Source organism: Neomonachus schauinslandi, chromosome 7 (assembly GCF_002201575.2).
Source record: "Neomonachus schauinslandi chromosome 7, ASM220157v2, whole genome shotgun sequence".
NCBI classification, from domain to species: Eukaryota; Metazoa; Chordata; class Mammalia; order Carnivora; family Phocidae; genus Neomonachus; species Neomonachus schauinslandi.
This window is the reverse complement of record NC_058409.1, coordinates 42,943,570-42,969,922: the sequence shown is the minus strand read 5'-3', so window position 1 is coordinate 42,969,922 and position 26,353 is coordinate 42,943,570. Positions and strand designations below refer to the sequence as shown.

Sequence of the window (26,353 nt, the reverse complement as noted above, 5' to 3'; positions counted from 1 at the left end):
GGTGGTCACTATCCTTACATGGTGGCTGCTTTCCAACCATTCTTGGTCATGTCCCAAGAATGAGCATCCCAAAAGCAAGTATTTCCAAAAGGCAAGAAGAGAAAACTACCAGGTAGCTAGGAACTATGCCTAGAATTGGTAAAGCATCACCTCTGCCATGTTCTATTTGTCAAAGCAATCACAGGGCTTGCTCACATTTAAGGGGGTAGAAAAATAATCTCATCTTGTTGAGTTTTTGACCTCATCAAGGTCACTTTGGGGAAGAGTCTCATTGGGGAAGGTTGGGCAATGCTGTTGTGGCCATCCTTGCAGAATGCATTCTGGTTACAGTGGCATTCATTTGCAAACTACATTCATCCCCTGCATCATGACTCCCCAAATATATCCCATTATGGGGTCATATAAAGCAATCATAGGCCCATAGCACTTCTAAAATGCAGTTGAACATATGTCTGCCATTCCTCGATTAGGGCATAGTTCTGCTTCTTGTGAGTGATTCTGCATGGTTCCTGGCTCTTCCTCCTGGAGTCTTGGCTCTGCATGCTTAGTCATTTTTCCTTTTCCATAAGAGATGGCCCATGTTTGCAGAGGAATAGCTTTCTCATATACTTCCTGGTTAGTGAAACTTGAGATTCTTGACTGTTTTTTGCATTTTGAACTGTTTGATTTTTAGTCCAAGTAGGTGGTGATTCTGCTAGTATTATTGCCTTAAAAAAGCTGTGGCTTTTCTATGAAATTTTATTGTGGTTTATTCCATTAGACAGAAGTCCCACATATGTCTTTGAAACAGGCTCTTTTTTGCCTGGGCTTCTTATGAGTCTGCTCTGGTCCAACACCTTCAAAATTCTTAAACTCTTAGTTTAACCAAGATGGTCTGTAAGGTACTGCCTTCAGTCTTTTTGAGGTTATAGTAAAAGTCTTTTTTTTTTTTCCTTTTTTTAAAATTTTTTGTTAACGTATAACGTATTATTTGTTTCAGGTACAGGTCTGTGATTCATCAGTCTTACACAATTCACAGCGCTCACCATAGCACATACCCTCCCCAATGTCTATCACCCAGCCACCCCATCCCACCCCACCCCCACCACTCCAACAACCCTCAGTTTGTTTCCTGAGATTAAGAGTCTCTTATGGTTTGTCTCCCTCTCTGGTTTTGTCTTGTTTAATTTTTCCCTCCCTTCCCCTATGATCCTCTGTCTTGTTTCTCAAAATCTTCATATCAGTGAGATACTTATCTTTCTCTATTGACTTATTTCACTTAGCATAATACCCCCTAGTTCCATCAACGTCATTGCAAATGGCAAGATTTCATTTTTTGATGGCTGCATAATATTCCGTTGTATGTATATACCACATCTTCTTTATCCAGTCATCTGTTGATGGACATCTAGGCTCTTTCCATAGTTTGGCTGTTGTGAACATTGCTGCTATAAACATTGGGGTGCAGGTGCCCCTTTGGGTGACCACATTTGTATCTTTGGGGTAAATACCCAGTAGTGCAATTGCTGGGTCATAGGATAGCTCTATTTTCAACTTTTTGAGGAACCTCCATACTGTTTTCCAGAGTGGCTGCACCAGCTTGCATTCCCACCAACAGTGTAGGAGGGTTCCCCTTTCTTTGTATCCTCGCCAACATCTGCCATTTCCTGACTTGTTAATTTTAGCCTTTCCGACAGGTGTGAGGTGGTAGGTATCTCACTGAGGTTTTGATTTGGATTTCCCTGATGCCAAGTGATGTTGAGCACTTTTTCATGTGTCTGTTGGCCATTTGGATATCTTTGCAGAAATGTCTGTTCATGTCTTCTGCCCAGTTCTTGATTGGATTAGTTGTTCTTTGGGTGTTGAGTTTGATAAGTTCTTTATAGATTTTGGATACTAGCCCTTTATCTGATATGTCATTTGCAAATATCTTCTCCCATTGTGTCGGTTGTCGACTGTTTCCTTTGTTGTGCAAAAAGCTTTTTATCTTGATGAAGTCCCAATAGTTCATTTTTGCCCTTGCTTCCCTTGCCTTTGGCGATGTTTCTAGGAAGAAGTTGCTGCAGCTGAGGTCAAAGAGGTTGCTGCCTGTGTTCTCCTTAAGGATGTTGATGGATTCTTGTCTCTCACATTTAGGTCTTTCATCCATTTTGAGTCTATTTTTGTGTGTCGTGTAAGGAAATGGTCCAGTTTCATTCTTGTGCATGTGGCTGTCCAATTTTCCCAACACCATTTGTTGAAGAGACTGTCTTTTTTCCATTGGACATTCTTTCCTGCTTTGTCGAAGATGAGTTGACCATAGAGTTGAGGGTCCATTTCTGGGTTCTCTATTCTGTTCCATTGATCTGTGTGTCTGTTTTTGTACCAGTACCGTACTGTCTTGATGATGACAGCTTTGTGATCCAGCTTGAAGTCTGGAATTGTGATGCCACCAGCTTTGCTTTGCTTTTTCAACATTCTTCTGGCTATTCAGGGTCTTTTCTGATTCCATACAAATTTTAGGATTATGTGTTCCATTTCTTTGAAAAAAATTGATGGTATTTTGATAGAGATTGCATTAAATGTGTAGATTGCTCTAGGTAGCGTAGACATTTTCACAATATTTGTTCTTTCAGTCCATGAACATGGAACGTTTTTCCATTTCTTTGTGTCTTCCTCAATTTCTTTCGTGAGTATTCCTTTTTTTTTAAATTTTTATTTATTTATTTATTATTCTTATGTTAATCCCCATACATTACATCATTAGTTTTAGATGTAGTGTTCCATGATTCATTGTTTGTGCATAACACCCAGTGCTCCATGCAGGAGTATTCCTTTTTTTATTTTTTTAAGATTTATTTATTTATTTTAGACAGAGAGAGCACACACGTGAGTGGTGGGAAGAGCAGAGGCAGAGGGAGAGAGAGAATCCTCATGCAGGCTCCCTGCTGAGCACAGAGACTAATGTGGGGCTTGATCTCATGACCCTGAGATCATGCTGAGCTAAAATCAAGAGTTGGCTGCTTAACCAACTGAGCTACCCAGTCGCCTCAGTGAAAGTCTTTTGTAGCTACATGTGACTGCCCTCAGACCATGTTTTACTAGAAACATCTTGAATTTGATATTGGTCGTAAGGCCATTTTTACTTTGAGAACCTTTTGTTGGGGTTGAGATTTGGGGATGAGAAATAGTTTTGTTTTTGAATCAAGTCATGGCTCCTTTGTATTTCCTCTAGATTTTGGTTAAGAACTGAAGTGGTCCTTTTTTAGTTTATCTCTGTCTATCCATACCTTGTTATCGAGGCTAAAAGAAACCAGTTGGCATTTTCAGCATTCATCCTGGAAAACCCCTTTTCCAGATCCTCCTTTTGTGTTTTCCTTGTCTCGACAGGGGACAGTTTTGACTGAAATTGGTGCCACTATGCAACACAGATCTTTTCTACAGCCTTCAACCACAACTTCCTCACAGCGCTTCCAGGCTTCCCCTAACAAGTCTTCCTGAGCTCTCCGGCCTCCACTCACTGCCTGTCCTGATAGAAGTGCCCCACATTTCTGTTCAGCTTCTCTGTGGTTGTGTAACAAAACTAGGTGCAAACATGGGGCTACAAGCAATCCTTGTTATTTTTACATCATTTTGTGGGTCAGGAATTTGAGGGGGCGTCTTAGCTGGACATTGCCTGGGCCTGCTGAAGCCAGAACATCCACCTCCAGGATGACTTCTGCACGCCCAGGTCTGGAGCTGAGGTGCTCCTTGAGCTCAGTTTCCTTCCATGCAGTGTCTCATCTTCCATGGCCTCTTTTTGTGGCTTAGGCGTCTCAGCATGCTGCTCTCGGGGGCGTGGCCCCTCTGTACATGATGGCTGGTTTCTAAGAGGGAGCTTCGTGAGCCGAGTGGGAGTTCTCAGAGGCAGGAAGTGCATTCCAGGCCGGTTAAGGGCTAGTGCCCAGAACCGGCACAGTCTCACTCCTACCATCTTCTAGTTACCAAAGCAGTTGGAGAGGGCTCACCCAGACTCAAAAGAGGAGAGAAACATGCGCTAGCTCTTGGTAGGGTAGTGGCAAGACCCCTTGCAGAGGAGCATGGCGATGGGAAGTACCCGTGTGAAGCATCTTTGGAAGCGTGCTCTGCAGCAGGGATGCAATTTCACGTTTCCCCAGGGGATAGCCAGGCGGACCAGAACTCTTTACTGAACAGTCCATACTTTCTCATTGATCTGTAATGTCTTTTCTGTCATAAATCAGGTTTCTGAAGAAATGTGTATGTTTGTTTTCGATTGTCCTTCTAGGCCCATGATTTTTCACCTGGGAGCCATTTTGCAGGTGACAATGTCTGGAAATACTTTTGGTGGTCACTCTTGGGAGGGTGTGCTATTAGCATCCAGTGGATGGAGGCCAGGGAGGCTGCCAGCAATGTGCAGTGCACAGGACAGCTCCCCCCACAACGAGAATTATCCAGCCCAGAATGTCAGCAATGCTGAGGCTGTGTGAATTCACGGTCCGTGCCATCAGAGATGCCCTACCGTATTATCTGAATGAGCCTTGATGGCTGGTACGGCAAGTCTCCTCACTTTGTTTTTCTTCTTTAAGAATGTCTCGATTGTTTTTGGCCTCTTGCATTTCCATATCAATTTTACAATCAGTTTATCATGTTTCATAGAAAATTTTATATTTTGATTGGAATTTCTTAAAGATTTTATTTATTTGAGAGAGAGAGAGGGAAACAGCATGAGAGGGGAGAGGGCCAGAGGGAGAGGCAGGCTCCCCGCTGAGCAGGGAGCCCGATGCAGGACTCGATCCCCGGACTCCGGGATCATGACCTGAGCCGAAGGCAGCCGCGTAACTGACTGAGCCACCCAGGTGCCCTTGATTGGAATTTCTTTGTAAGTATATATCTCCATGAGGAATACTGTTGTTGATGTTTTACTATTGAATATGGATATTGAGTCTACTTATTTACCAGCATGTTGTATCTCTCTATCAATTTACTTCATTAATGTCTTTCAATAAAGTTTTATAATGTCCTTATTAAAGGGCTTGTATATCTTTTGTACAAGATGGTTTGTTCTCTTGGCCAGTTAGTTGGAGGCTTTTAGTAAGTTGCTTTCCTCTTTTGGACCTTCATTTCTGTAAGTAAAAAAAATGTGACATTTGGATGAGATCATCCCTGACAGGCTTTGAAGCCTGAGATGACGTGATTAAAGTATTAAAATGACACGGAAAACTTTCAGGGCACACAGTAAAAGTAGTCCATCAGGGGGAGCTCTTCTGCATTTCGTCTCTGGCTGGACTGCTGTGAAGATCCCACACTGGCTAGGGATAGCTACACACGTTATGGCAGAGACCTCCTCGTCCCAGGGCGAAGGAAGAACGTGGCTCCCTGGTATCTCTTCAATCACAGTTCTCCACATAAGAACTTCTGCTTTGGTTTTGGGAAGGTATTTCTTGTTTCTGGGTGTGGGGATACAGGAAACACATTTCGAACCCAGGAGAACATTTATGGGTCATCCAATATAATCCCTTTATTTGACAAATGAACCAACTTTGACTTAGAGACACTGTTACTTTCTAGAGGACACATAGACTGTTCGTGAGAGAATTAGGGCTGGAACTTAGGTCAAATTTTCACACTTTAGTTGAAGGGGTTGGGAGGGTAAACAGTGGGTATCAGTGGTGGGCTGGGGGTAGGGAAGGTGTTGAATTTTTAAAGAGCTGAAGGATGGGTGACCTGTGATTTCCCTGGACATGTTTGCACAATTATATGTGTATGTGAATGTGATAGAGAGTGTGTGTCCCCAAGTGTGTGCATACATGCCGTACTTTGGTTGGCAGTAGGACTTCTGTTGTGATTGTTGGCTTCTTGGAAATAGGATTGGACTTCTGTAAGCCAGCCTTCACTTAAGAGGTATAGTAACTTTCACTGGCTTTAGAGATTTATTTAATTTGTATTTTGGAATTGTTTGGAAATACCTGCCTTGGCAATTTGATTAAAAAATTTAAGCTTTCAGTTTATTTATCTTTAACTTGATTTAATGATTTCATTTTTTTCTCACTGACTTTTCAAATAAAGTGGAGTTATTGGATATTCTTTTCAGAGAAGATGAAACTCAACTTCTCTTCATTAGCCATCCTTTTTCAAGTCTATTGTGACTATTTTTGAAATGTTCCTCCATAGTGCTTATTATATGTGATTCTCCTGATTCACCTCAGTACAAACTTTTTTTGTAAACTATAGACATTTTAAAAGTTATTTATTTCTGTATGCATTTAAGAATAAGATCTTTATCATTTATTTGGATTATTTTTCCTGTGGGTATCATGGATAAGATTTTAAACCTTTATTTTGGCTTAAATAAATAAAAAGTAAACTACCTATTGACTTTCATGTCAACATTAAGAAGGAGAGTTCTTGTGTTACTTTTTCAAGGCAGTGCAATCTATCTTTTTCTAACAAACTAACAGAAAAAGATCCTCTGAGGAAAATGTGTATTTAACTACCTTTCTGTTGTTCTTTATCAGATATGGTCTAGAACAGTTTAAAGATTAGATTGTATTTAGGCTTCTCTGTGTTAGTCCAAGAAGTGATGGTGCCAAGGCCTTGGAGAGGTAGGGTAGAGAAGGGTATAAAAAGGCAGAAGAAGGACATTGGGCAGCTCTCACCTCCTCCAAGACTGAGGCTTCCATCTCATTGTGAAGTGTTCCATATTCAAGGGAAAGAGGATTGTATTTGAAATAGATATAAAAGGCTAAAAGATTCTTGTGCCAATATACTCTTCCTCAGCAAGTATCACCGAGGATTAGTCTGTCCATAATTTCTGTTTGCATATGTACCATCTATAAATTTTGGAGAGAGTTGTGAGGCAGTAAGGATTGCGAGCTGGGTGAAAGAAATGGCTTGCCCTAGCAGCCTGTTAAGAACATCTATAATCGTGAAAATCATTTGATAAGAGAACATATTCTATTTATTTCATAATTTGTCACATGTTTGGTTCCTGTGTTTATGTGATAGGTGTAATGAATGAACATTGAAAAAACGCATATAGGGGCGCCTGGGTGGCTCAGTCGTTAAGCGTCTGCCTTCGGCTCAGGTCATGATCCCAGGGTCCTGGGATCGAGCCCCACATCGGGCTCCCTGCTCGGAGGGAAGTCTGCTTCTACCTCTCCCACTCCCCCTGCTTGTGTTCCCTCTCTCACTGTGTCTCTCTCTGTCAAATAAATAAAATCTTTAAAAAAAAAAAGAAAGAAAAAAGAAAAAACGCATATGTTGGGTACAGTGAGCCACGTGTGATAATTTGAGCATGACCTCATTATCTGAGGTTTGGAATTATATAAATTCTCAAGGATAGAAGAAATGGGAACTATTGTTAAAATATCTGTGTCTCCCATTGACTACAGTAATAGAGATTTCCTTCTTGGTTTTTAGATTTCCTCCTTCCTCACCCCTGAAACCATATCCAAAGAAGCCTACATACCAAAAGGATGTTATTAAATTTCCGGAATGGAATGACCCCCCACCAAGCACTTCACAAGAAAACATCCCAGTGAGGCCAGTTGTGATGGTAAGTGTATTACTAAAAGCTGGGCAGGGAGATGGGGGTGGAGTGGGGTGGTGGCCGTGGTGGTGGCTGGGGGCGGGGCTAGCAGCCTCCAGAAGTAGGAAATGGTCTGTGAACCACCAGCCTTAGTCTACGTCTTTCTATGAACAATGGTCCAAAAGTACTTGAAAACAATATCTTATGTGTCAATAGCTGACAGAACAGTAACAAGGAAAGATTAGCTGTTGGACCTTTTCTCTCTTTCCTGCTGACATTTTGACTGAATACATGGTAGATATTTTTCATAGGTTCAGACCAAGCAGGTTTCTGTGGCAGCTCCCTCATAATCTCCTTTTCTCCTGTGTTCTAGAAGTTACTCTTCTCGCTCTTTGCATCTTCTTGAATTTTGTTCTAATTATTACCGGTTGAGAGTGAGCAGGTTAGGGTGTGAAGTATTGTGGAATGACCCCTAATAATGAACAGTTAGATTCTGCTAGTTTGGAGAAACCTAAGCTTAATGTAGAATAAAGTAATTTTGGGGGGTACTTTTACCTTAAAATATTCCCATAGAAGACTACCATGATTGAGGCAATGCTAAAAAATAAAATACAGAGAGAAACTTTCATATGGCAGTTTTTAAGAATTGTACCCACACCAGTATTTTAAATTAATCTAGTTTGATAGATGTCCAATTCATGCTTTTATTTGCAAAGATGTGATGTAAACATTTTTAGGCAATTTAATTAAAAGAAAAAGCAACTTTTTTTTCCTAAAGTGGTTGTATTTTCAGTTTGAAGAGAATAATAGTTAAGAAGCTTAGGCTTTTGGCCACCTGGGTGGCTCAGTCGTTTAAGCATCTGCCTTTGGCTCAGGTCATGATCTCAGGGTCCTGGGATCGAGCCCCGCGTCGGGCTCCAGCCCCGCGTCGGGCTCCCTGCTCAGTGGAGGGTCTGCTTCTCCCTCTCTGCCCCTCCCTGCCCCTCCCTGCCCAGCTCATGCTCACTCGCTCTCTCTCTCTCAAATAAATAAAATCTTAAAAAAAAAAAGATGCTTAGGCTTTATCAAAGATAATTTAAGAAAAACAGTGGCGCCAGTGACAGAAATAGGGACTCCATAGGGCTTGCAGGTTTGCAGGATGACGATGAATTTTGTTTTAAATATGTCTGGTGGTAAACATGGTCTGTATTAAATGGAGGTATCTCACAGGCAGATGGAGATAATGGTCCCGGAACTTAAAGGCAAGATCATTAACTTATTCATTCAACAAATATTTATTGAGTGTCTGCTGTGTACCATGCATTGTGTTAGCTCCACAGATACAGTTTTAACTCTAAAAAGGCTCATAGTCTAGTGAAGCATACAATACAAAAATAGAGAACTAGAAAACAAAGTGGAACTACTTTGGGTATTTGAGGACTTTTAATTTATTCCTAATGAGGAATACTTACTTACTTAAGGTCTAGTTGATAGTTCCTGTCCCAGAGAAAGTTAAAATGTAAGCTCCATGATGTCAGGGACATTTTTTATGAACATTTGCAATTCAACATCTAACATGGCCCCATTGGTAGAGTGGTTATTCAACACGCATTTTTTTTCTTTATAAGGTCATCTAGTGTTGTTTGTACAAAAGAGATAAAATCCTGTATTAAGTTAATATGTATGTATGTCATCAATATAGTAACTTCCCTTTTCTATTCCACCTGGTTCTATGAAGTTGTAATATTCCTGGTGTCATCTGTAGAACCAAGTACTCATTAGCACACTTTAATGCTCCAATGACAATGACTTGTATCTTCTGTTTTCATTTTCTAATTTTCCAGGAGCCCTGAAGTGGTATACCAGTGTCCTAGATTCATCAACCATTTTCTCCTAAAGCTTATCATTTCTCTCGTCATCTACCTGTGTCTTGTACTTCCCTCTTGAATGAAGTGGGAGAGGTTTGGGCTCCCTGCTCATTGTAATTCCAGCAAAGCTTCGGCTGCTGCTTCTTGAGCAATGTCCAAAGGAAGAATGGCAGAGCAGGATCTGTTTCCCCACTTGGTCCTTGATGTGGGTTTTAGAATGAGGAGGTTAATGGTCAATAAAGAAAGAGTTCATCTTTCTTGAAGAACTTCAGCTCATCATTCATTTCTTCTATTTTACTTTCCCTGTTTCTATCTTTGCTTCCTCTTTGCTTGTTGGTTTTTGTTTTTGTTTTATCCTGTCTTTTCTCTTGCTTCACCATTTATACAAATAAAAAAATAAAATAATAAAATAAAACTGTTGTGTTTGCTGAGGGGCAGTACAGTGTGGAAAGTAAGATATTGGATTCTGGAGCCAGAGTGTTGGGTTTGGATCTTGGCTCCTCCATTTACTAGCTATTTGAGCTTGTTTCTGTGTTTTATTCATTGTGTTTGTGTCTCAGTTTTCTTAATGGTGAAATTGGGATGATAATAGTACCCTCTGGGGCAGGCTTGTTGTGAGAATCAGGTGAATTCATATCTATAAAGCGCTTAGAATGGTGGCTGGCACACAGGTGTTCAGTAACTGTTAATTACTGTTGCTGTTATTCATTTATTTAATAGAATTGTTTTCAGGCGGAGACAAAGGAAAATAAATTACTTATGATATCATCCAGAGAGAATTCACATGAACACTTTTTAGTGTATCCTTTTTTCCATACAAACTTTTAACACAAAAATGGGATCCTGTTGAGCTTTTCATCGCCTGTGTTCTTCACTTTGAACAGTGTGCTTAGCTTATTTTTTCATGTTATTAGACATTTGACATCATATTTTAATATCTGCATCTTGTCTAATATGAAAGTAATGTATTTTATTTATCCAGTCCTTTACTGTTAGATATATACTGTGTTTCCAGTTTTTTAGGAGACAATGTAATGAGCAATATCTTTACAGATAAATAGTTGAATATATCCATGGTCTGTCTTTTTTTTTTTTTTTTTAAGATTTTATTTATTTATTTATTGAGAGAGAGAGAGCGGGAGCATGAGGCGGGGGAGAAGGAGAGAGAATCTCAAGCCCAGTGCGGAGCCCAGTCGGGCTCGATCTCACAACCCTGAGATCATGACCTGAGCTGAAACCAAGAGTTGGACGCTTAACTGACTGAGCCACCTAGGTGCCCCCAGGGTATTTCCTTAAGATAACTTTTGGAAGTAGGTTTGCTAGGCAAATGGAACAGTTTATATGCCTGCCTTCAAAAATGAACACCTGGGGCGCCTGGGTGGCTCAGTTGGTTAAGCGACTGCCTTCGGCTCGGGTCATGATCCTGGAGTCCCGGGATCGAGTCCCGCATCGGGCTCCCTGCTCGGCAGGGGGTCTGCTTCCCCCTCTGCCCTCTTCCCTCTCGTACTCTCTGTCTCTCATTCTCTCTCTCGCAAATAAATAAATTCTTTAAAAAAAAAAAAAAAAAAAAGAACACCTAATTTAGATACTTTAAATAAATTCACAAATCCACATGGTCTTTAACTTTCTTTTGTAATTCAATAATTCTCCAAAAACAAAATCACAAAACAAATTTCTGGCTCTGTTTTTCCAAGTGTATTAGCTTTTTCTATAAAGATACTTTTGTAAAAACTCTTATAGAATATATTTGTAAATGATTGTGCTGTGGAACTCTTGTTTTTCCTGCTTTCTGCAGTAGCCTGAGATCTGGGGGCTGCTTATTGACTTTGTACTTATTTGATCTTTGCTTATAGAAAATAGAGAACTCTTGGAAGTAATAGACTTTAAGTTTGTTTTAAACAATTACTCCATTTGGACAGTGTGTAAATATGGATAGGTATTCTTTGACAATTTTAATTCTGAATTTTATCTCATGGCTACTTCATTGATTAGTTAGAATTCCCAGAGGGAAAAAATAGTCAATGTCATGTTTATTGCCATCGTTCTTTTGTGATTTATGAATACTCATTTATAATGTGACCTCATCCTGAAGGGTTATACTCGACTTCTCTGTAGTCTGTGCAAAGAAAATGAGTTCGTATTTCTAGTTATTATTTTAAATCAAATTACAAATAACCAAGTCAAAGAAATTTCTGATAAAATCGTATCACTGTCTATTGAGATATTTGTTCTCTTTCTTTCGACCCTCCGCCCAACTAGACCTCCGAGATGTGGTACAAGAGGCACAGTATTGCCATCGGAGAGGTGCCGGCTTGCCGTCTCATCTGCCGCAGGCAGCTGACAGAGGCCAACGTGGAAGAGATATGGAAGTCCATGACATTAGCATAGTACGTGCGTTTGATGTTAATGAACACTTTCACTGTTTTCTATTTTGCTTCTCTACTACTCTCTGCATATTGAATTTTCTGAAATTACGTCTTAAAACCTGAACTTTGTATTATTTGCAACTGAATTCTGGAAATTTTCTATTGTCATTTATATAATAGTTAAGAAGAGAAATTTAAAAGTTCTTCAACTTTCTAGTAATCCTGAAGCTTTATGTTTAATGAAACACAGTGGTAAATTTGGTCTCCTAGATATTTGGCATACTACAGGTAATTAAAGTAGATGATGTTATATAGCAGTTTTTTTTTCCCCTCACAAACATACTATTAGCAGTTTCTCATCATTGGATAAGCTGGTTTTTGTTTTTATAATATCTATACCTATGAAATCATTTTCTTGGCATTCAGGGTGTTATGTTATTAAATTAGTGAACCAATCTGTTAATGGCCAAAAGGTCTTTTAAGTTTGTTTCATCATATTCAATTTCTAGCCTTTTTGCCAAGATTGGATAAAATGCATGAAGACAGCGCATTTTATTTATTTATTTTTATTTAAAATAACGCATTTTAAAGATTGATCTTTTGGGGCACCTGGGTGGCTCAGTCTTTAAGCGTCTGCCTTCGGCTCAGGTCATGATCCCAGGGTCCTGGGATCGAGCCCCGCATCAGGCTCCCTGCTCCGCGGGAAGCCTCCTCCTTTTCCCACTCCCCCTGCTCGTGTTCCCTCTCTTGCTGTCTCTCTCTCTCTGTCAAATAAATAAATGAAATCTTAAAAAAAAAAAAAAAGACTTTCTAAAGATTGATATTTTACATGCCAGGTTTTTGGGTAATACTGATTTTTTTAAAAAGTAATTAATTTAATTATCATATATCTTTCCAGTTTACAGAAAGTCCTTGGCCTGGATTCTTTGGAAGAAGTCTTAGACATTAAACTGGTCAACTCCAAGTTCATCCTCCATAATGTGTATAGTGTGAGCAAGCAGGGAGTTGTCATCCTTGATGACAAATCAAGTAAGTCCATAAAAACCATTCTGGTCCCATTTGACCCACTGTGTTGGCTGTGCAGGTCCATCAGCTTCTTTTTTGATCCTTCCCTAAACCCTCAATAAATGTACCTTCTCATTATGTATAGCCTTGTCTCATTTCCTCATGCCTTTTAAATAATTGTGTGGATTAAGGAGGTGTCAAGGAAAGGTGAACATCCAGGAGTCAAAGCCTCAGCACAATCCATCCAGAGGCTAGTTCAGTGTTAACCACACTGGGCATTAAGTGGTTCTGTATTATTCACAGAAAAATCCCTGAAAAGTAAGTTTAAGACCTAACTGAGTGCTTGAGTCAGTTTGTGACTGACTGGATCTTGGAGATTGATTTTAGGTTTCAAGTGGGTCTGATTGATTTTAGGTTCTCACTGACCTTTTCATATGGTGTCTCTGTGGTAGATTTTCTGGGGTAGTCTTGATTTATGTCATTTTTTTTTTTCTTGTTAATAAAGGTAGGCCTTTAAATGCTGAAGGTGCTTTAATTTTTTTATTCCTTTTCTTCCAAGCCAGTTTATAAGTCAGGAAAAAAAAGACATTTAGCAGCTGCCTATCCTGGTTTTTTTATTTGGAAAAATAAGGGCATGGTACCTGTAGTGGGCCAGAATCCCCAAACTGATTTTAAATCTTTCTTCTCTTAAATTGGGGATGGGCCAGAATTGGATGGGTTTTTTGAATGGTTCTTTCTTTACTTCTAACCCTTGATTCTGGGAATAGCTGGAACTAGAATGACATTTGGATGTGGGAAGATGGTGTAGTACTTTTGGGTTTTTATAAATTATTATTAAATTTAGGGCTGGGGACTCCTGGGCAGCAAGATAGAACTCTACCCGAAGGAGCCTGAGCAGTGTGAGAGGGAAAGAGGTTTTTCTAGGTCCCAATTCCTGACAGGAGCAGAATGTGTCTTTGAAACTTGAGACACCTCCTCTTTTATGTAGCCTCTGTATTGGGAATGGATGGTATCAGGAAACAAATAAATTTGTGACTTCGTGAGTTGTTAGGTTAATATCAACCTATACGATTAAATTACATAGAATGATGGGGCTATTGCCTTTGAAATATGTCTAAAATCCTTCCACATTCTTTGAGTAGAGCAAACATTAATACTTTTACCTACTAATTAGATCATCGGTCATCTTTTGTCTTACCAAGTTCTTAGAAAGAACACTTCCACAAGCCTCAGGTTCATTAGAGCTAATACAGTTCGATTGGTGTCTTGGCAGTTTTTCACAAAGTGAAGAAGATGGAGAAGCAGAAGCATGAGTGCGGGTCCATCTCATCAGATGTCTGTGTCAGGGCCAGGAGGGGAGGAACTCTGGGAAAAAGGCTTAGCTCGGATTTCTTGTAGCAATGTTAACAGTTATTATTTTAAGGCTGTCCAAAAACTAATAGCCTATATTAGTATATCAATGGGATTTTCTTGCCCTGAAACATTTTGAAAATTGAAACATGCAAAATGATACTTATATTGGACAATAGACATAGAGAATTTACCCCCTTTTTTGGGGGGGGGTTGGTGAACTGAATTCACAAATATAGTTGGTAACTAATATTTTTACTTTTTCTGCCTTTTCCTTAATTCTTAGGGTAACTGATCAGTTAGTTTGTTTCTTTGGAATAAACCAAATTTCTGCTTTTCACCAAAGCTTTAAAAGGTGCATCTTGTCCTTTGAGAAATTTGCAGGCATGATCTGTACAAGCTCATGTTGTGACACTGCTCCTAGGAAAGTTTTCCAGTGTTTAAACATGCCGTTCTATTAATAGGTGATGTGCAATTTATGATTATGATTGGCAGGTATGTTTCATATTATTTGGGCAGGTTATACATTCTTATGATTCTATGTATGTATGTAATTCCTTGCGTTACATGCAGCTGAATCAAATATCTTCTTTATTTTCGTTTCTCTGCAGAAGAGCTTCCTCATTGGGTACTGTCAGCTATGAAGTGTTTGGCAAATTGTAAGTACTAATTATCCCCCAGTTTTATAAGATTAACAGAAATTAGTGCCCTGAATTAGAAAATATTTTTGTTCAATGGCCTGAACATTGATTTGACACCTGTGAGACTAGCAGGTAATTATTTTGGGACCAGTGTGCTTTTAGTGATGAATTTGTGACTTGGTGAAGGGGCTGAGTTATAGAACATTTTTGAAGAAATGTTGTGTTTCTCTTTTCTGGTGGATATAATCACACTACAGATAAAATCCATACTACTTTTTCTGACTGTTTCATCACAGTGAAGGAAAATTAGTTATATTGAATATAATATTGTGCAGATGTGGCCTATTGACAGTTTATACATTTTTATTTTTAAAACCTCTATTTTTATTTCTAAAACACATATTCCTAAGTATGCCCTGTATTTACATCTCAATTTGCTCAGCAGATCCTGTCTACTATTAGCTTTTTATAGGGCACCGGTTTAAGGGGGAAAAAATGTTTTAGAAGACTAGTCTGACTGATAAGCAGGATGGTTTGGAAGGAGAACTTCCGTGTGGAGAAACAAGCAGGGGTATTTCAGTTATTCGATGTAAGATGACAGGGCCTGGGTCGTGGTGGTCCTTCTGAGGATTTGCATAGGCTTATGCAGTCCATTTCACAGCATAGATATTCACTTCATTGGATATCATAGGCACTGTAAAGAATGTGTTATTATAGTATCTCACTAACACTGCTATTTTTTGGGGATTTTTTGGAAGGTTTTACCCAAAGAAGGGATTATAATGGTTAATGGCTTAACCCAAACAAGTGATTTTAATGAGAAGAATTCTAGTTATTTTGGTTGACTAACAATGGTGATATTTGGTCTATAGGGCCTTTAAGCCTCACAGATGGCCTCAGAAAGGTACCTTTGGGGTAGGGCTAGCGAGTACAGATATAGGTATAAGAAAATTTTGAATTAGTAGACTCTGAATGATTTATTTAACTGGTGTTAGTTTTGTCTGATTATAGAATGAAATTAAGGTAACTATGCAGTTTATTGTAGGTAATCTCAGTCATAATATATGGACAATGATTATATACTATCATTTTAAATATGAATACCAATTATTAGCTTGTGTGAAGCCTAAAGTTTTCTCTGTTTAACTATTAAATTTTCATTGGCTTTTGGTTAATATTTTGGAACCTCTGAGATGGAGAGTGGTTTCGGCTTGGGAGAGTGCTTTTTATTCTTCCTGCTCAATCATTTGAAGTAAATTAAATTTAAATTATATCTTTGGCCAGAGTTGGCAATGATGAGATAGAAGGTATAAATGTGAAGCTAAATTACCCATTTCTGAATTCTTGGCAAACCAAGGATTTGGAAGTTGATCAGCTGGGAAAGAATAGAGGAAGCTGGTAAAACAAATCTAGGCTACAATATGTTCTATAATGTATATTAAGGTGTGGTTGTGATATCGATTTTTCAGTGATGATCAAAATGTAGTGAAGAGTACAATTTTTCCCTCAAGGGAATAGTAAACATAAAGCCACAAAGGATGGGGTGGCGGGGTGATAGACATTGGGGAGGGTATGTGTTATGGTGAGCCCTGTGAATTGTGTAAGACTGATGAATCACAGACCTTTACCTCTGAAACAAATAATACATTATATGTTAAAAAAAAAAAAGAAGATAGTAGGAAGGGAAAAATGAAGGGGGGAAATTGGAGGGGGAGATGAACCATGAGAGACTACGGACTCTGAGAAACAAACTGAGGGTTCTAGAGGGGAGGGGGATGGAGGGATGGGTTAGCTTGGTGATGGGTATTAAAGAGGGCACGTTCTGCATGGAGCACTGGGTGTTACACGCAAACAATGAATCATGGAACACTGCATCAAAAACTAATGATGTAATGTATGGTGATTAACATAACATAGTAAAATAATAAAAAAAAAGAATAGTAGAATAACTGGAATAGTAAATACAAAACAGGTTAACTGTGTTTTTCTTCTTTGTGCATGTAGGTTATAAGGATTAAATAAAGAAAAAAAAAACAGATACAGGCAAAACTTTTCCCATATCAGTCGGGAATAACATCAGGCCTGTACCTCTGAAACAAATAATACATTATATGTTAAAAAAAAGAAGATAGTAGGAAGGGAAAAATGAAGGGGGGGAAATTGGAGGGGGAGACGAACCATGAGAGACTATGGACTCTGAGAAACAAACTGAGGGTTCTAGAGGGGAGGGGGGTAGGGGGCTGGGTTAGCCTGGTGGTGGGTATTAAAGAGGCCATGTTCTGCATGGAGCACTGGGTGTTATGCACAAACAATGAATCATGGAACACTACATCAAAAACTAATGATGTAATGTATGGTGATTAACATAACGAAATAAAAAATGCAAAAAAAAAAAAAAGATATTCTGAAGTTCAAAATGATTGAGAAAAAAAAGTCTTAGGAATACGACCTCCTCTCATAGGGCCCACTGCTGAGACATACCAAACAAATGATTTCAGTTGACTAAGCTTGGGGTATTGCAGAGGAGGAAGCAGGCAAGAATGTCGGCTCTGTTGGTTGCTAGGTTAACACGGGACCGCATGTAGGTCTTTTGTGATTTTCATTATTTTAGTCAATCAAATTAAGTTATTTTATGAGAAGTATACAGAATATTAAAAGGTAAGAGGGTTTTTAAGGAGACCAACAGAAGCCATTTTCATGTGGTCCCATTGGCCTTGAAATGTAAAGGCTCAGAATGTTTAACTGGGTTTTGGTTTTTTTTTTGGTTTGATCCTTTCTCTTTAGTTGCAGTGATTCTGGAGGAAGGGTTTCTTTCAACTTCTACTGGCTTTATCTTTTGTTCCCCTGAGGATAGAGATCTGTTTGGGTCTAGTTTTTTAGTCTTGTGTTCTGCTGGCCCAGAACTGGCCAGTGCACTCGCACTCCTTTCTTCCGTGCTCTCATGGGAATTGAAGGACTGGCCAAAACTGTTCCTCATGAGGCTACTTGCCATTTCCCTCAAGACATGGGCAGCTCCAGTTTGTCTCTCTACTTGGCAATGTAAATCTGTGGTCTGTGTGTGGATTCTTGGGGGCATTTGCTGCCTCATCTGTAGAGAGCTCAGCATTTCTTCCTGTTCTTCTTTGGTCCCAGATACAACTGGATCTTTGCCTTGCTTCTGCTTAGGGTATGGCCGGGACCACATTGTTCCAGGCTTCTTATAGTTACCCCAACTTTGGAATATGCTCTGCTTGAAACACTGTCTTTTGAAGGTTGGCTGGGGATCAGATACAGAGTTTTATAGTCAGAATGAATTACAGGACACAATGTAAAATCTCCTTTTTTGAATATCTTTAAGAAAAAGAGTGTAAGTTTTAACTAGTCTGAAGTAGTTTAGTTCGAGGTAGAATTTGATTAACTCAGCTCTGACTCTAGGATTTCATAATGTAGCAATGATAAAATAATGAAAAGCTTTGCAAATTGCTTTATAACTTGTCTGTTACATATGTGAGCTAATTGTCATCTTGGTCAACTGTGTCAAGACTAGGAAAACATTGAATATTTCACAGAAAATAATCATTGTCTACATTTAACAAAAATGCCTTTCAGAAGGATGTAAAAGAAAGAGTGGGTTTCTTTTAAAAAGCAAGTAAGCCAGTGATTTTCCTCATTGTTTTTTAATAGATTTTGATTTAGACATAAAGAATATTTGTGTAAGCAAATGTATAATGTCAATTTATATAATGTCAATTTTCCCCATGAAAACTTATCTGATCTTGATATCTGTACACACCATACATATACATAGAGACTAATCCTTAGACATGATCGTCCCATTAATGTTTTTTTTTCCTCTCTCTCTCTCTCTTTTTTTTTTTTAAACAGGGCCTAATTGTTCAGATTTGAAGCAGCCTATGTATTTAGGATTTGAAAAAGATGTCTTTAAAACTATAGCAGATTACTATGGTCACTTGAAAGAGCCTCTACTTACTTTTCATCTTTTTGATGCCTTTGTAAGTGTATTAGGTAAGTTGGGATATAATGAGCACATGTCTGTGTTATTGACATTGAATCATTTCATTTTCTACTGTCTTGAGACTTCCATTAGTCAAACCTCCGTAGCATATTTGTTTTTGTTTTAAAGATTTTATTTATTTATTTGAGAGAGAGAGACAGACAGAAAGCACAAGAGAGAGAGCAAGCATGAGTGGGGGGAGGGGCAGAGGGAGAAGCAGGCTCTTTGCTGAGGTGGGAGCCTGATGATGATGATGATGATGGCAACAAGGGTTGGATGGACATGGAGCTCAATCCCTGGACCCTGGGATCATGACCTGAGCTGAAGGCAGATGCTTAACCGACTGAGCCACCTAGGCGCCCCTCCATGGCATTTTTGAAATAAAAACTGGTGAGGTGTTTGCCTGGTTTCAGTCCTGCTCTATGAAGGAGGAAAAGAAAATGGTTAAGCTCTGTTAGGAAACTCAAAGCAAGGACCAATAGTTTTTACTTCTTTTTTTTTAAAAGATTTTATCTATTTATTTGACACAGAGAGACATAGCGAGAGAGGGAACACAAGCAGGGGGAGTGGGAGAGGGAGAAGCAGGCTCCCGGCCAAGCAGGGAGCCCGATGCGGGACTCGATCCCAGGACCCCGGGATCATGACCTGAGCCGAAGGCAGACGCTTAACGACTGAGCCACCCAGGCGCCCCAATAGTTTTTACTTCTTAAGAAAGAGTAATATAGGGGCTCCCGGGTGGCTCAGTGAGTTAAGCGGCTGCCTTCGGCTCGGGTCATGATCCTGGGGTCCTGGGATCGAGCCCCGCGTCAGGCTCCCTGCTCGGTGGAGAGTCTGCTTCTCCCTCTCTCTCTGCCTACTTGTGCTCTCTATCTCTCTGTCAAATAAATAAATAAAATCTTTAAAAAAAAAAAAAAAGAAAGAGTAATATACTGTGTGTCATTTTGGTACAAAAAAGTACAACTTCTGTGGTAGAGAAGAATGTAAATTTGACATTTACTGTTCAGAGTAAATCTTCTACTCTGGATATGCCTTTCATGAACAGTCAAGTATGGGAGATGTATTTTCATTTAGAAATCTAATTTCTTTTTTTTTTTTCATAGAAGGAACAGGTTTTTGTAGGACTATTTATTTTGACATGACAAATAAGTATAGTAACTTTATCATTCTCTGAAACTTGTTCCTATTCTTCACATAGATCTATTCTTCAGAATTTAGTGTCAAAAAAGCAGGGTAGAAAGGAAAAACTATCCACGTTATTGCTAGGTCTTTTTTATATTGTTCCTTTCTTCTTGGATATCAGATTTTCCTGTTGCTATATTGTGATTGTTCAATAAATATTTTTGCTTTATTGTCAAAATGTTTGCTTTAATGGACCGAATCATTGTGTTGGTATCATGCTCTGTTATGTAAATTTGTGGGAACTTGCATACTCTTGTTCCTGAGTCCTGTAGGCTTTAACCATCTTTCCCTTCCTTTCTCTTCCTTTTCTCCTCATCTTACTTTCTTCTTAGAAAGAATAGATGCTGTCATAGTATCCTCACAAAATAAAGTATCAGCAATATTTGAATAATTTACCTGATCTTATAGTACAGCACTTTAAATTTTAAGATTCTGTAGGTTTTCTGATAATAAGAAACAAAACACAACTACTGTAAATCATGTGCATAAGAATGAGTGTGTTTTTAGAGAGATTAATATTGGGAACAGATGAAAGGATTAGGCCTGTTACTGGGGCTTGAGACCACTGGGTCGTCTTGGTATTTTGTGTTCAACCAAAGAGGACCGAGGGCTTCTGTCCTTTGGAACGTTATACCTAATGACGAATACTTGCTGCTGTTTAATATAAATATGGAGTCATTGAGCCGATTCTCATTTTAGCCACTTACTGCCATTGTGCCCCTGGTAAAATAAGAATTCTAAAGATTTTATTTTTTAAATTTATTTATTTGTTTTAGAGACAGAGAGAGCGAGAGAGAGTGCGAGTAGGGGGAGGGACAGAGGGAGGGAGAGAGAGAGAGTCTTAAGAAGACTCTGCGCTGAGCTCAGAGCCCGATGTGGGGCTCGATTGCACAACCCTGAGATCATGACCTGAGCTGAAATCAAGAGTTGGACACTTAACCAACTGAGCCACCCAGGTGCCCCTAAAGACTGGATTAAAAATTACTTCTTAGGTTTTCTTCTCATTTTCCATTTTCATCATGTTCTATGGTAAAAATGATCTGGTTTGGAAACACAGGTACTTGGAACTTTTTTTTAGAAAACAAATTCCTATTTGAATCAGCTGTGTTTATGACATCACTGGTCTTTTCTACCACAATTGTCCATTTTGATCTCAGCTAGGAATTAAAGCTGATTATTTCCAAATTGATGTCAGAATCAGCTACCCTCTATAATATTACTTATACAGGGTTTAGTGTGGAGAAAGATAGACAGAATGGAGAATTTATGGCAGTTAGGTATTAGTAAAAATAATGTGTGCGGATAGTCAAAATTTATTAACCTTCCCTGATCAGTCCTTCTCAAGTGAACATGTTTACTCTCCATTGAAAACCATTATTTTTAGATCTTATGTAGTAAAAGAAGAAATAGAAACGTTCTATTTCTCTTCTAGATTATCATAATTTGATCATTATATGATTAACAAAAATCATCTAGTATAGCAATCCTGTTAAAGTCTGTGGTAAAAGGTAATATGTATAGATATGTACAAGACAGACACATAGGTTGAATCTCTGTGGGGTTGACTCAGTTCTTAAAACCTTTTGACTTACTTGAATTGCAGTAGGATGCCACCAGATAAGTAAGTAATAAGTAGATAATCAGTCTACTTTGTGTAAAAGCTAAAAATTCTACAGCATTTTCAGTGGAAATGATTTTCAGTTTAATTAATGAATTTTTTGAGGTTTATTCCTTTACTTCTAGAATGAGGGAAGCCAGCAAAACCTGTGACCTTGAGAGCCATTAGTCACTGATAGTGAAGCAAAACATCTAAGAGTTCTTAAAGAAAAAAATATATTTTTGAACTTACTCTTCACTTACAATAGAAAAAAATAATTTGGGTCAGCAGTCTGACCTAACAGCATGACTGTGTATAGTAACTCATCTTCATTCCCAGAATGGCAGTTTCTTATTAAGACCAGAATTTGGCTGACTCTTAAATGGGGTGAATGAGATGGTCTGGCATCTTTCACTCACACTCTGCATGTACCCTAGAACCCAGTGAGCTGTGTAGCTTGCCATAACTTGTCATATCAAGGAAAAAGGGAGACACAAAGGAAGCACAGAAGGGCAGGGGATGGTGTTTGGACAGTTGGGTGACTTGTGGGTTGTATAATGTTATAATCTAAGTTCCCACACTAGTGACCTCTGGGCCAAATCTGACTGATAGATACATCTGGTTTGACCTCTGTGTTTTAAAAAGAAAATGTAATTAATTGACAAACTTGAGAAACAGGAAACTCACATAAGAATCTGTGACTCTGTGAAGAGAAAAACTGGCATATCTGGCAGTTCTGGGCTTGAATTTTCCTGGGCACAGACTGCTGCGTCTCTGTAGCTACAGCCACCACTAGAAGGAGCAAGTGTCCCAGAGACGTGATCTCCAAGATGCTTCCCACTGCTTCTCAGACTCTCAAGCCCAGTTCACATGACTCCCTTTGCTCATTTATTCCTTTCGTCTGCTCCTTCAGGCAGTTGAGCTTCTGGCTCCTGGTTTTTTTGCTAGGCAGCTGGGAAACTGAGTAGCTCTTTGCTGCTCCCTACTTGCTAAATGTGAAGTTTAGAAAATGCCATTGAAATTCACTACGTTGATTGTACACTGGATTATCCAACTAAAGAGTTGAGATCTTCTTCTAGGTTTTTTAACCTGGAAACATCTATAAGGGTAGACTTTCCATTCTTTGGTTCTTTTTTCTAACGACTTCTTGGAGCCTGTGCCATCTTTGCCTTATTACCTCTTGCTCTTATGTTCTTCAGGTTATCTCAGGGTCCTCATCCCACGGTAATTCTTAAGGGAAAACAATTCTTTTTTTCAGAGAGTGCCTAATTGGTGTGCTTGTCCAGACAGAGGGTTTTTGCCCATGTTAGTCCAAAGTTCTTGCTGGTGGTGCTCTCTGATCTCAGAGCCCAGGGTTTATGGCTGGAGCTTTTGAAGATGTAGATGGGCCAAGATAAGGATGTTGAATCACCTCCAAATAAAATGATTACTGTTATATCAAGATTGTTGGAGTAAAGTGGGGTTAGGTACTCCTTAATGATGGAAATTTAGGGAAATGCCTAGATATTCCTTGGCTATAACAAAATACCTAAGCTATTTATAAATATACTAGTAATCACTAGGATAACTGAAAAAACTTTTAGGAAAAAAATGAAGACCTTTCTCATACCGTTCATCAGGATAAATTTCAGCTGAATTGAGAATTAAATGTAAAAAATGCAAATCTAAAATACAGTTGATATTTATCTGATGTTGGGTGGGTGAAAGACTTTCTCAGCATGAAAGCAAAAGAAGTCATAAAAATGCTATAGCTGTTTGGGACTCTTCGTGTAGGAAAGGACATCATCTTGTACGTGGGTGAATCTGTGCCTACTTTTAAGCAATTCACAAACGCGACTTGTTGGCCTTTCCCTTCAAAGCCTCTGGAGAAATAGTTCCTCTTGCTATGTCTTTCTTTCTTTCTTTTTTTTTTTTTTTTAAGATTATTTATTTATTTATTTATTTGAGAGAGAGAGAATGAGAGAGAGCACATGAGAGGGGGGAGGGTCAGAGGGAGAAGCAGACTCCCTGCCGAGCAGGGAGCCCGATGCGGGACTCGATCCAGGGACTCCAGGATCATGACCTGAGCCGAAGGCAGTCGCTTAACCAACTGAGCCACCCAGGCGCCCCTGCTATGTCTTTCTTTAGGCAGGGAGTCCTTGCCAATTTCTCTGTAGTCTGAATTCTTTTGCCTTAGTATAAACCTTTTCCTTTTTATACCTCTTCTCAGTGAAAATGAAACTGACTTTTTTTTTTTAAATTCCTTTGATTGCTTGAAAACTACAGTGAACCTTCTTGAGTCTCTTATTCTCTGGCTGAACAGACATGGTCTCACTGGCCTTTCAGGGAAATCTGGGCCCTCTCAAAAGTCTTCATATTTCACTTCTTATTTGAAGCTCCCACAAGGGATAGCTTGTTGATAACATTGCGTATGTTAGTGGAAACATCAGGTCTACTTTGCAAAGATAAAAATGTGCCTTTGGGATGATTTGAGAATAGAAATCTGATGTAACCACTGGAGAATGGGAAGGACTGTGACAAAAAGGTAGGGGTTCCACAAGGCACCAACAACTCTGAACCTGCCATGTGGTCTTCATGGCTGAGGTGTCACCTAATATCTAATAATATAGAACATTATTTTAATTGTATTTACTTGTATCATAAGGAATAGTTGGGTTTCTTTGAGTATTTGATTATTTATTCATTGTCCTCCATCAATCCAGCTAAATAATGATGTGTTTCCCTGATGGAAAAAAGTCTCACAGGTGGATTATGTAAGTTATTTGGTAGATTGTTTATTATGTTTTCATTATTTTATTCTTGTATCACCAATGGAAACATCACCAAACTCCAGTAACTTGGTTTGTTGACCTAAGTGTCAATAAACAGGGCCTTTCTAGGCCTTGGTTTTCTCATTGAAAAATGGCAGTAATGCCTGTCATGCTTCTAGATATGAAAACAGGAAACTTAAACAATGGGTTACACTTACTTTCCTACTAAGTTTCATTCTTTTGTTTCAAAAAATATAAAAAATTGGAATAATGTATAAATTAAGATAGGGTAATCATATGTTGCTATCTGACCATATCTTCTCTCAAATGATAGCAAGATTTTTTTTAATGTGAAACTACTTGTGATAGATTTTTATAATCTGTAATTGGGATAAGCACTAGTATATCATTCTGAAATGCAAGAAACAAGTTACCTCTGGGCTGCAGAATGTCCTTGTCATTTTCTCGAAACGGAAGACTCAGTATTTTTATGATGATACTGAGATTATAGAAATAACAAAAGATGGAAAGTTATTCTATTAGCTTTTGTTGAGCAAAATGAAATAATCCAAAGAATAAAATAGTTACCACATTGAAACTCTTTGGTTATAAAATGAGGAGAGAATCCTGATGTCCTTCAGAAGTTCTTAAAACCTATACCCCCCACGAATCTAAAAAAAACACAAGAAGCTCTTTAAAATCAGTAATAGTTTATGATCTTGAAGAATCCAAAGGTACTTGTTGAAGATGTGTTTAACAGTAGACTGTCATGTGTAATTTATTTTTTATTTTTTTTAAAGATTTTATTTATTTATTTGACACAGAGAGAGAGAGAGAGAGAGGGAGAGAGGGAGAGCACAGGCAGGGGGAGTGGGAGAGAGAAGCAGGCTCCCTGCTGAGCAGGGAGCCCAATGTGGGGCTCGATGTGGGGCTTCATTCCAAGACCCTGGGATCATGACTTGAGCCGAAGGCAGACGCTTCGCTGTCTGAGCCACTCAGGAGTCCAAAGAGTCCTTCTTTGTTGTCATGTGTAATTTAAAGCTAAGTTCTCTTGCAGTCATTTTTCCTGAGTTCTGTAAGGTGCTTTTGTCAGTAAGCTTTTACTGAAAGAAAAAAAAAGATTAAGTTATGGTCAGCAACGAGAAAGAAGTTGGGAAACAGAAACAGAGAAGTCAGGTTAAACTGTTTTTGAGAATCTAAATATTCCTACATGTGTTTGAACTGAGGAAAGCATTATGTAGCACTCCAAGATTCAAAAGCAGATCTAGAAGTGAGTCCTGCTTTGACATTTGAACAGATTGAAAAATAACATCCTTGGCATCCAGTGCCAAGGACTGAAGTATTAAAGCACATCAAACCTCAGCCTTTTCCCCATACACCTTCCCTTTGATCATATCCATACCACTTCATGGGTCACCCATGTGCTAAGGATTTTCACTCCTTACCATCATCCCGGATCTGTCTGCTGCGCTCAGACCAGAATTTCTGTCTGGCTCTGGCCGTGTGTTCCTGGATGTTTATTCTGTAAGAGCCTCGGTTCAAACTCAGTAGTTTGTGAGCCACTGTTTCAGAAATTGTGTGTTGGATGTGAATTCTATGTCGTAGAACAGCATTAAACCAATAGTGTACAAATATCAGAGTACATTGTATATAGTAAGAGTAGGTATTTTTATACATTTTTTTGTTTTAGCTAAATACCTATGTGTTTGCACATATATTGTGATGTAACATATGTTTTTTAATTTTAGTTGTAAAAAACTTTTGAAAAAACCTGCTCTAAATTTCACCTCTAACTACATAGTATGATGATTATGAGGATTTAATGAATGAGAAGATCTCTCAGAAAGTGTAATATTGCTCAAATATTACTAATAATCATAGTTCATTGTGAAAAATGCATATACTCCACATGGTTTGTCCTTTACACTTGGATTTAAAAAAAAACTTTTTACCTATGGATGATATTTTTTAGAGTTACATTCAGTTTTTCATTCCTTTATGTGGTGGAATTAGCATTTTAAAGTGGTTTGGAAGTTTCTTCAGGGATACACTACATTGTATTTTTACTTCATGAGAGAGAAACGAGGAGTGATTATTACCTGGCTTTCATTTTGAACTCTCAAGGAAATGGTTTTATG

General features: G+C 38.7%; 1 protein-coding gene across 1 annotated transcript in view; it reads left to right on the top strand.

The window, feature by feature from the left end:
- The window catches only part of DEPDC1B (DEP domain containing 1B), an 81,398-nt gene that overhangs the window by 32,956 nt on the left and 22,089 nt on the right, over positions 1 to 26,353 (top strand). The window contains exons 3-7 of the mRNA XM_021701960.1: positions 7,378 to 7,513; positions 11,593 to 11,720; positions 12,598 to 12,728; positions 14,666 to 14,713; positions 18,560 to 18,700. Of these exons, the coding sequence (XP_021557635.1) occupies positions 7,378 to 7,513; positions 11,593 to 11,720; positions 12,598 to 12,728; positions 14,666 to 14,713; positions 18,560 to 18,700 (584 nt within the window). The remainder of the gene's footprint in view (positions 1 to 7,377; positions 7,514 to 11,592; positions 11,721 to 12,597; positions 12,729 to 14,665; positions 14,714 to 18,559; positions 18,701 to 26,353) is intronic.